Consider the following 11762-nt stretch of genomic DNA (forward strand, 5'->3'; position numbering starts at 1 on the left):
AGTGAGGTGGCGTAGAGTGGAGTGAGGTGGAGTAGAGTGGAGTGAGGTGGAGTAGAGTGGAGTGAGGTGGAGTAGAGTGGAGTGAGGGGGAGTGGAGTGGAGTGAGGTGGCGTAGAGTGGAGTCAGGTGGAGTAGAGTGGAGTGAGGTGGAGTAGAGTGGAGTGGAGTGAGGTGGAGTAGAGTGGAGTGAGGTGGAGTAGAGTGGAGTGAGGTGGAGTAGAGTGGAGTGAGGTGGAGTAGAGTGGAGTGAGGTGGAGTAGAGTGGAGTGAGGTGGAGTAGAGTGGAGTGAGGTGGCGTAGAGTGGAGTCAGATGGAGAGTGGAGTGGAGAGGAGGCTGTGTCTTCATCATAATCATCATCGTGGTCTTCCTCCTCAGAGGGGGCGTGGTATAATGATGATAGGAGGAGGAGTCATGTCCCTGAGCAGCAGGGTGGGTGGAGCTAATGATGTCACAAAACAAAGACAAATCTGGTTGGCTTCCTGAAGACATGGGGGTGTGAGCGCCCTGGCGATGGTTGCCTTTAGCGTCACAGTCTGGGGCGGAGTCAGGCGATCTAACCTTCCCAGCCATCCCAGATCTGACCTCTGGACACGGACACGGACACGGACACGGACACACACACACACACACACACACACACACACACACACACACACACACACACAGACACACACACACGATTAACACTAACAGTTAAAAATGTACACCAGTCTTTACTGGATGGTGCGTGCGTGCGTGCGTGCGTTATAGACAGGTATTCCAATGCATATGAGACAAACAGGTAGCCGATCCAACAGACAGGCATAAAGGTTAAAATGAACAGCCCAACACCTTCCCCCTCCACCAACAACCCCCTCGTCCCGATTCTGAGGGCGACCATCAGCGAAAATACCAGATATACAAGATTGTAGACCAGCTATTTTCGTCAAAGATAGTTAGTATAGATGGAAAACAGGAGGCGTTCTAATATAGAGCCATGGACGACTCCAGTCAAGCAAGTATTAAGTTGTTAAATCAACTGAATCAAAAGTAAAATGGAAGAGATTATATACAAACCTATTAGAAATTAACACCACCACTGCAATAGTAAAACAATAGGATCATTAAGTGTGGTCGTTAAAAACATTACACCTCTGTCATCCTAATGCTGTATTATAAAACAACGTCTAATCATATTATGTCTTACTGAAACATGTCTGGGGAGATCTTAGACTAAATGCATCCTCTCCCGTTACTCATTCACTTCAGTTATATTTATTTATGGTGCATCTCTGTACACATCACAACTGAAGGTATTAAGAAAATGCACATAAACAAAGATAAATACACAATATACTAGACCTAAACTTAATCATAACTCATTTGAAATGTTCTTAGTCTTTCAAACATGGAGATAGTTAGTCAATTCTGCTTGGTATTATATTGCTCCTCCTTGAAGGTACCCATTTCTATCTGAATTATCTCAGTTTTCATGAAGTTTAATCCTTGGCTACCAACTAGATCAATTTATCAGATATGTTTCAGTTCGTACACATTCATTATGAATCCTCCCTGTGTGCACACGGGGTCCCACAAGGTCCTGTGCTTGGACCAATACTAATCATCTATAAACTACTGTATGCTTCCTTCAGGACTGTATAACTTCATAATCTCTCAATTCCAGAAGGCGGTATAAACATTTCCTGTTCGGGTCAGTTTCTCATCTTCTCAGCTTCATTTGATTGGCTCAGCAGCGGATTTGAAATGGAAACAAACACCTTCCTATAGTATGTGTTTCTGGTATGATCAGGAAATTATTCAGTGAAGCCAGAATAAACCAACCAGTTAACTAAACTTCAAGCATGTCTTAATGACATATAGATCTGCAATGAATTAAGTATCTGGAAGTGAACTCAGACAAAGAGACAGGAGAAAGAACACACGCACACGCACACGCACACACACACACACACACACACACACACACACACACACACACACACACACACACACACACACACACACACACACACACACACGAGGAAGGATGACTCACAGGTTTCTAGATGATGAAGTCTTCTTCGCTCGCAGCCACTTCCTCTTTTCAGACAGCCTGATACACAAACAAACTGTTACACACTGTGTGTGTGTGTGTGTGTGTGTGTGTGTGTGTGTGTGTGTGTGTGTGTGTGTGTGTGTGTGTGTGTGTGTGTACCTGTAGTCTTCATAGCTGTCTTGTTTCTGTCCTCCTGGAGTATCCCGACCTGAAAATGTATTCAGACCCCTGTTACTGAACAAACTAAAAATATCACTTACACCTCATTTAACCACTTTAAACCAGGCTTCAGAATGTGGGGCATGTTATTATAGGCGAACAAAATTCTTTTTTAATATGAATACATACTTGAAATAGGGGGAATAGCAGATCGACAAACTCACAATGCATCTGTATGCAAAGCATTGTGAGCTTGTAGATTGCCTATTCTCGCAATTTGTCGCATGACTAGTTGACTACTGTAGGTAAATCAAGTAGGATGTAGGGACACCAGGGTTAATGTGGTTTATATATACATGTGTGTGTGTGTGTGTGTGTCACCTATGTGGTTGTTACACTGCCTCTGTCCTCTGCAGCCTCTCAGCTCCATCAGCTGAACATGAAGCTGATTTAAAACCAAACGATCCAAAGAGCTGACCGCATTCAACAGCTGCGCACACGCACGCGCACACCACACACACACACACACACACACACACACACACAAGTTCCGTGAGAATGAAAATAAATCGCACAATCTGTGTTTCTCTTGTGCTTCCATCAAACAAAACTCACTTCTTGTTTCTCTGCTGTTTTGTCATCATTTAAAATGCACCACCGAACACACATTATGTGTGGCACACTTTGGGCTTCTTAAGAAATACGGAAAACGTTATAAAAGCCTAAGATTATAGGAGCCATGTATAGGCTGCGACCCCGTTTTGTACCCCACGAAGGGAGGGTCTTCCCCATGAAGGGAGGGTACATTAAAAATAACATGCGTTTAGAAAGATTTCTAGCCATTTAAACAGAGAAGAAAAAAATATAACAATATACACAACATTGTGAAATTATTAACAGACTTTCCTCAAAATGTTTTGCAAAGAACAAAAAGATGTATTTATTTTTCAGATCGTTGATTGCGTATTAACCTCTAGTTGGCAATATAGACAATATACAATATAAATAGATACAGTACATATTGAACGTTGACAGAGAAAGCAAGATAAATAAAAAAGAATGAGTGAAAGAGCTAAAGTGAGAAAATCTAGCAAAATATTGTTACAATGTGTGTGCGTGCGTGTACCTACCTGATACGGGTCAGAGTTCAGGTCAAAGTATTCCAGGAAGCCTGTAGCGAACTCACAGAACAGGAAGTTGTGCGTGTCGTTGATGGTCCTCAGGCACCAGTATGTGTTGTTGTTGGCACTGGTGCACGCACAGAATGAACCCACTGAGAGAGAGAGACACACACACACACACACACACACACACACACACACACACACACACACACACACACACACACACACACACACACACACACACACACACACACACACACACACACACACACACACACACACACACACACACACACACACACACACACACACACACACACACACACACACACACACACACACACACACTTATTTTTTGTTTGATATCAATTAAAAAAAGCGCTATGACGTCTGCACACGTCCACTGGAACCAACGGTTGGATTAGATATGACGTTTGTACACGTCCTACGGTCTGAATGTGTTAATGTACTCTCTCACAGTATCAATACTGGTCAGTGAGGTAGGGTTTAAGTGTTCTATCCTAGTAGCCTGGTTTCCAGCCCATAGACCCATAGCCCACTCCACTGAGTAGGCTCTCAAGAGTCTGATAATCAGGCTACTATCCTAGTTTAAGTTTTAGGCAGGGCTAAAATGACTGGTCAAAGTGGATTCAAACCGGGTCTGTACACACAAATGGGTCACGTGACAGCTCCCTTTGTCCATATTGTCTTACAGTCTAGGCTTGTAACCTTGTTTGGATCATCATAACCAAAAACAGGAGGGAGAGCTGTAAATGATAGTATTATATAACATACATGTCCAGTAGGGGGGGGTGTTCCAGTGCTGGTTGTCGTGTGTGAAGCAGGTGAGTCCCGGCATGCTGCAGGTGTCGTTGTTCTTCATCCTCTTAATCAGCTTCCTCACCTTCTTACGCTTCTTCTGCTCCTTCAGCAGCCACAACTTCTTGTCCCGGACGTCCCCCTTCCTGCACGCGCACACACTCCATTAGTTGAGTTAAGCTGTGCTCATACAACAGGATAATCGCGGTGATTCCTCGCCCCAGACTGATCGGGAGCGATTAACCTAAGCGAGATTATCCTGTAGTGCTAGCAGTTATTACGTAATACGTATGTTTGATATTCATTGGAATGATTTACGACACTGCTGTCCCGCGTGGGACGGTGGGAGTTAAACAAGTTAAGTGTTTGCTAATATGTGTCAAGGACACTGACTGACTGTCTGTTCAACGTGTTGCTTGCAACGCCGTTGCAATGTCTAATTTATACTTAGCGGAGTGCCAAAAATAGCTGATTTACAATCTTGTGAGCTTGTAGATTGGCAGCCAAGCATAAAACTTGTCTTAGTTCTATCGGATCATTTATTGGCTCTCCTCTAGCCCTGCCCTCCCTAACATTTATGTCTAGTTTATAATTATCAGTACAGTATATTTAGCTATAGTTTTAGTCATCATAGCTTAGTTTTTTTCTTAGTCTTTGTCAGTGGAAAAAAGGACACATTGTTTTTGCCAAAGTTTAAGTCTGCAAAATTAACACTGTTCCCAGACAAATCAGAGCCATGTTGAATGTTTCCACCACAATCCGTTTGAATACATTACAAGGACAAGGTGCAGTGTTTGTGTTGCTCTGGCAACGCCGGCAACCTTAATACAAATCCAATCATGATAAAATGCTGTAGTGTGTTATGCACCACTATTTTAAAACATTTGAGTTGTGTGCATGTGTGCATGTGTGCATGCATGAGAATCTTAAATCATGCACATCATACACCTGCTGCTGTGCTCACACACCTTATCTCAGGCAATATGTATTACCGGTATGTAGATATGTTTTAGTTGTTTTGCTGATTGATCTCCTTTGCTTGATCTCCTTCCCCCCTTGCCCCCCACCCTCTTCTTCTTCCCTCTTACTTCTACAAATAACGATACGATGGGAACGATGCACAAAAATGAATTTCACCCACTTCTGTAAACTGTAAACTAAAAACTGATTCTGGACCAGATTTCCAAATAGTTTTAAGATTTAAAAATTCTAGTGTGAGCCCAGATTTAGACCAGCAGGCTAATCAGTTGATAAACTGAGAGGTTAATGTATTCATGTGTACATAATATGTTCATATGTTTACTCACCTAAACGGGTGCACGCTCCCTCTGTAGTGCAATTTATTCTTCATTTTAGACTTATACCTGTTAAGCGCACGCACGCACGCACGCACGCACGCACGCACGCACACACACACGCACACGCACACACAGTTAGCATTTCATTCCAGTCAGTAGTAATGGTCTTATGATAATGGAAAGCATGCGTGGTGCGTGTGTGCATATGGTTGTGTGTCTTACAGATATTTGTTGCAATCACACTCCAAGGGGCGGACCCTCTTTAGATGACCTCTGACCTCTCTCAAGTTCTTTATCTTTGTCTGCAGAGTCTCGATCTGATTGGACGACAGGCATGTCAGTCAATCAAACGGTCAGCTAATCAACATTAACATGTGGACAGCTGCGGACAGAGTGAGTGAGTGAGTGAGTGAGTGAGTGAGTGAGTGAGTTTAGTTAGTTATCTAGTTGTCACCTCATGGTCTATGTGCAGTTTGTGGTCTTTCCAGGCTTGCACAGACCGGTAGAGTCCTGTGTCACATTTCACTGTTTCGTTAGCTAAGATGAAACACCTGGAAAGCAAAGCAACACAAACGGTCACTATAGCCATCCCCTAGTGGCGAAAAATAAAACTTCTGGGAACTCAGATTACTATAGCCACTGACTGTAGTCAAGGTTAAGCAGAGCATCACTCTGCTTAACTGCCAGTTTGAATTACATTACGTTCACCCCAGAGTTGTGGGTGACCAATCAGGGCCCACTATATTCAAAGTGAGATTTTTTTTTAATAACCGCCCCCCTTGGAAGGATGTTTGTAACCGCCCCTTGGAAATAAATCTTCTTCCACACAAAGTTCCAGACTGATATCTAGGCAGTGATATTAGTCTGGCCATGCCAGGCTAACAAAAGCTACAGTCCAAGTTGAGCTGCATGGCTTCAACTGCAGATACTAGTGCTGTTGAACCATTTCCAATCACCCTCTCTCTACACACAATTCCCCAGGCTTTATATTTTTCTACAGTATGAAACCAAGGAGCGTGTTGATCAACAGCTACTCAGGCACAGATAGGATGCATCACTTTTTAGCGTTGTATCTTTGTAGTGTGAACACAGCATTACACTTGTAAAGTTGTGATTTTACCAATAAAGTCGAAGTTGATAAACAAACACACACACACCTGTGTGTGACTTTGATGGAGTTGGGTGGACCAACAATAGGGACTCCGCCCATTCCACTTGAGTCGTCCTCAGTCTCCTCTCTCATTGGCTGGCCCCAGGCCCCTCCTACCAGGCTGTGGTTTCCAGGGTAACTGGTTGTCATGGATACAGAGCGGCTGTAGCGATTCCTGGAGTAACTTTTTAGGGCTTTGAACTCTGAAATGCACGCACGCGCACACAAGCACACACACGCACACACAGGATCAGATCACTGAAATGTTTCATCTGTTAAGAGTTGGATGGTTTGTGTTAAAAGATGTTTTAGAAATGGTGGGGAGCCCGCTGGCCTAGTGGTCCAGGCGCATGCCACATATAGGCTCTGGCATGACAGTGTGTCGCGTGTTCGAGTCCCATTCATGATGACCCTTGCTGCATGTCTCCCCCTGTCTCTCTCTCCCTCTTTCCTGTCAATCTTCACTTGCATCTATAAATAAAAGGCAGAAAAGTCTAAAACAAATCTTTAAAAAAAATGGTGTGGTTTGAGTGTTTAAAACAAGTAAGAATCAAGTTTCTTTCATTTTCACAATGAAGCTTTATCTGTAGACAATTAACCTCGTGCCACCAACAAAAACATATTTCCACTCCAGACCAGATCAGAAAACCGAAAATGTTATTGATCCCAGGCTAGTGGCCACTACAAGGGTTTCAACGTTTTTCAGCCCAAAGACCCCTACCTGAGAGAGATGAAGCAGGGACCCCCCCCCCCCCCCCCCCCCCAACTACATATTGTATGAAATTGTGTTGCAGATCACCCTTTCTCATAGATGGCTTCATACAGCACTATGATGTTGGATTTATGTGGATTCAATGTATTTTCAGACATTTAACCACTTAAATCCTCAATACTTAGTAAACTTAACCGCTGGCTCTGTACTTGGTCTGCTCTGTTTTCCCTCTGCTATTTTCAGATCTACAAGCTCACAATCCTGTGAGCTTGCAGATCTGCTATTTTTGTCTAAAGTTCGCCTCAGTATAAGGATGCTAGTATAGGGTTTAAGTAGTTAATGAAAATAATAATCGTAATAAAATAAAATAAATCCTATGGCACAAAGATTTGGTGGCCTCTCTGTAGTAACTGAGGTCCTCAGACCCCCTGTTGAAGATCCCAGCACTAGAGAAATCCCTTCCCCATATCATCCACTAGAGGTCAGTGTTAGAAGGACAAGGAATGTCTAAATCAGGGTTTCTCAACCTGTGGGTTGGAACCAAGGCCAGGGCTCTCCTAAGTTGAAGCACTCGGCCCTAGTGGTAAGAGGAGGGACTGCAGGCAGACCCGTGGAGTTCTGATGAGGAAACCCCATGCAGCTGGGCTTTAACGTCGAGCGTTCTTCCGGGTGCTTCAAAACGCCACTGAGCAACTTCCACTGAAACGAATAGCGGGGGGGGGCTATCGCTCCGGTTCAGTCTCTATCCTTTTAAAACTCTATGGTTGGGACTCCCAGGGGGTATGTAAACTAAATGTAATGCCTCAACTCCTACAATTCCAAGTGCTCAAATATGATTATTTTGGGGGGTCTCCAGTTCAAATATGATTATTTTAGGGGGTTCCCAGTTAAAATAGGATTCTGAAAAACATTTTCACCAATACTTCAAATACGCTACTGCTTCCACAACAGTATGTTTCAATGGTCTGAGACTGGAATTATAATCCCAACAAAGCAGCTAATTCCACCAGGCACTGAATTGAGGAGATCCCCCTTTTTTGTTCAAGGCTTTGCTGTTCAAATTGAATATAACATTAACCCATTAAAACATCTATGTCATTTTAGATTGAGCTAAAATGCATTATTTTAAACATTAGCTTTTCTTTTTTATATTGTGGTAATTTGTGCAAGTCTTTCAATATACAGTATATACTGTATTCTTTGAAAGCGAACATTCTTAAAGGACCGCTTCACCACATTTCAACCCATCTTCATATAATTGGTCCTAAGATGGCTGTGGGCAATTCAGAAACCCGTCAGATTCTTTTCTTTTTAAGAATATTTAGATATGTGAGGGGCGCTAGCCCCTCCTATATACAGGTTTAATGTTTGTTTTTAGTTCAATGTTTGTTTTAAAAACGGCATTAACAATAAAGAGAATTTAATGTTTGTTTTGTCACCGTTTGTTTTACATCATCATTACATCACCTAATCAAACCAAGCTATAGCGAATTCCCTCCTTGATGTTGTAAGATGATAAGAGCGCCCCTCACTTCACACGGGTGTGATTTTTATTATCGTGAGAACGATGGCTTCCATTTTCGCATTGCAACTTGTCAGGAATAGAAAGCCTGTAGTTTCTATTAGCTTGGATTCCCCATCGATGATGTCACTGGTGGACAGGTTTCTGAACTGCCCACAGCCCTGCTATGAGACACAGACCGAGTAGAAAAACATGCTATTTTATCATGATCATTAGTGAGGATCAATTATATGAAGATAGGTTGAAAAGTGGTGAAGTGGTCCTTTAACTCCAATCTTTGCTTGGGGTCTATGTAACAAAATATTTTGAGATGGGGGGGGGTCTGTGGCCAAATACATGCATAATAATTTTGGGGGTCCTTGACATGAAACAGTTTGAGAATCACTGATACAGCAACATGGGTTTATCAGAAAACTGATATTTAGAAGACATTTATAGAGTCAGCCTTACATCTTAATGGTTAACAAAAATGATGTGATGTGTGTGTGTGTGTGTGTCAGACATACTCTTCTTGGACAATATAGATTTCTTGTTGAAGGGACGCATCCCCGGAGGTCGAAGGTTAAAAGGTGGAAGGTCACAGTCACAGCCCTCTGACCTTCGCTGGTACAGCTGAGACTTTATGCTGATTGGACGCTGCCGGCTGACCACGGCCCTCTTCGGGCTGACCATGCGCCTCTTGGAGGACTTGGCCCCTCCCCCTTCGTTCTTACACTTGGAGAGACGCAGCTTCCCCGAAGAGTCTTCTACACACTGCCACTTCTGCACGCACGCGCACACGCACACGCACACACACACACACACACACACACACACACACACACACACACACACACACACACACACACACACACACACACACACACACACACACACACACACACACACACACACACTTTACAATGCAGAGAGACAAGCCTAGTGCAGAAACTAGGAGACCAGGTAAACAATGAACGTAGCATCTGTCTAAATAACCTGCTATAAATAACATTTTTAACATTGTGGTGAAGAAAAATCAAGCCCAAGTAACAAAAACATCATAACTACTGTAGGTTAAGTGCTAAGGTGCTAAATTGGTAGGGTATTTGTGTATTTGCGTACCTGTCCAGTCTGTTGGCAGGGTGTATAGTGTGTAGTAACATTGTGTACCTGTCTAGTCTATTAACATTGTGTACCTGTCCAGTCTATTAACATTGTGTACCTGTCCAGTCTATTAACATTGTGTACCTGTCCAGTCTATTAACATTGTGTACCTGTCCAGTCTATTAACATTGTGTACCTGTGCAGTCTGTTGGCAGGGCGTATAGTGTGTAGTAACATTGTGTACCTATCCAGTCTGCTGGCAGGGTGTATAGTGTGTAGTAACATTGTGTACCTGTCCAGTCTGTTGACAGGGCGTATAGTGTGTAGTAACATTGTGTACCTGTCCAGTCTGTTGACAGGGCGTGTATCTGTATAGTGTGTAGTATCATTGTGTACCTGTCCAGTCTGTTGACAGGGCGTGTATCTCTATAGTGTGTAGTAACCTTGTGTACCTGTCCAGTCTGTTGACAGGGTGTGTATCTGTATAGTGTGTAGTATCATTGTGTACCTGTCCAGTCTGTTGACAGGGCGTGTATCTGTATAGTGTGTAGTATCATTGTGTACCTGTCCAGTCCGTTGACAGGGCGTGTATCTGTATAGTATCATTGTGTACCTGTCCAGTCTGTTGACAGGGCGTGTATCTGTATAGTAACCTTGTGTACCTGTCCAGTCTGTTGACAGGGCGTCTGGTACTCTGCTTGCTGACACAGGTCTTTAACTCGTTGGTGTTTGGGCAGGAAGTTCTCCTCCTGCGATACTTCCTTCCCCGCTGCTTCACGGTGGAGCTGGTGGAGCAACTTCCTGTCAATCAACCAATCACAGGTTTGAACATAAAGCTGCGGTTCAGATTACAGCCCTGCATCAGCGGTGGGATGATTGATTGATAGATTTTGTTTGGTGACAGAAAAAAGCACAAAAACACTTTCCGACATACAGGCAATGGACTGTATCACTGAGGATGAAAACACAATAAAGCCTGAGGGCTTATCTCCATTGTGGACTTCTTAAATTCTTCCTGGACGCGACCCAACGTTTTCGGGCCGGGCCGAAAATGTGTGCCAATTAGTTCGGCCGAGCCTCGGGTTTCATGAGACACAAAGGAGACTCTTTGGTGAACTATCCCTTTAAGTCGACATTTGTCAGTGGTTCTCAAAACCTTTCAGCCCCCGACCCCCAAATAATGCTGTCTATCTAATCATCTATTTAATAACCTACTGTCAAGCAGTAAGCCCAACCCTGACCTCTGTCTGTGGTGCTGTAATGGCCGTATCTCTGTCTCTCTCCATTGCATAAACATGATTATTAGCCAAGCTGTTAGGCCTGCGACAAGCCCGCTGTCATTACATGTACGGCATGACCATTATGCACACGGCTGTACTGTATATTTATAGCTCCCGTAGTTCATTACAGTACACATGCATGACAAACGTGTTGCTGACTGGGATGTTAAAGGCGAAGGATTCCATAGTATTCATGTTCGCTGTAACTGCGTATACGAAACTCATATGTTATAAACCTTGTCATAAGTTGTCACACATGATTATAAAGACTAGTGTTATAAGGCCTTACATGTGCATTATAATGCATTATAGACCCAAGTGTTGCCAAACATTGTTTTAGTAGAAGTATTAAACGTAGTAGTACTAATACTAGTGGTTAATAGTTATACTAATATTAGTTCTACGTACATACCCTCTCTCCACCAGGAATGAGTCTCTCCATACTTTTTTCTTCTTGTTGACTTGGAACCTGAAAACAAATATTATGAGTATCTTAACAGTTGATCAAACTAACCTATTTAAATGATTGATTTGCTGTTTTTGTGTGTCAAAACAAAGTGCGTACCTGTTGGCAGGTG

General features: G+C 43.1%; 1 protein-coding gene across 3 annotated transcripts in view; it reads right to left on the reverse strand.

The window, feature by feature from the left end:
* Positions 1 to 200: 200 nt before the first annotated feature.
* LOC306940058 (extracellular sulfatase Sulf-2-like) overlaps positions 201 to 11762 on the reverse strand; it is a 36493-nt gene continuing 24931 nt past the window's right edge. For 2 of the 3 annotated variants that reach the window (XM_079524999.1, XM_079525000.1), the window contains 14 exons: positions 11750 to 11762; positions 11597 to 11653; positions 10567 to 10705; positions 9328 to 9583; positions 6595 to 6790; positions 5892 to 5988; positions 5660 to 5754; positions 5447 to 5503; positions 4116 to 4285; positions 3327 to 3469; positions 2578 to 2686; positions 2197 to 2245; positions 2038 to 2094; positions 201 to 586 (listed from right to left, as the gene is read on the reverse strand). The exon at positions 11750 to 11762 is cut by the window's right edge and continues 116 nt beyond it. In XM_079524999.1, the coding sequence (XP_079381125.1) occupies positions 556 to 586; positions 2038 to 2094; positions 2197 to 2245; positions 2578 to 2686; positions 3327 to 3469; positions 4116 to 4285; positions 5447 to 5503; positions 5660 to 5754; positions 5892 to 5988; positions 6595 to 6790; positions 9328 to 9583; positions 10567 to 10705; positions 11597 to 11653; positions 11750 to 11762 (1469 nt within the window). In that variant the 3' untranslated portion in view covers positions 201 to 555. Of the gene's footprint in view, positions 587 to 2037; positions 2095 to 2196; positions 2246 to 2577; positions 2687 to 3326; positions 3470 to 4115; positions 4286 to 5446; positions 5504 to 5659; positions 5755 to 5891; positions 5989 to 6594; positions 6791 to 9327; positions 9584 to 10566; positions 10706 to 11596; positions 11654 to 11749 lie in introns of those variants that run through there. The other variant, XR_013791968.1, reaches the window with a different exon arrangement.

This window comes from Electrona antarctica, assembly GCF_951216825.1.
Source record: "Electrona antarctica genome assembly, chromosome: 2".
Taxonomy (NCBI): domain Eukaryota; kingdom Metazoa; phylum Chordata; class Actinopteri; order Myctophiformes; family Myctophidae; genus Electrona; species Electrona antarctica.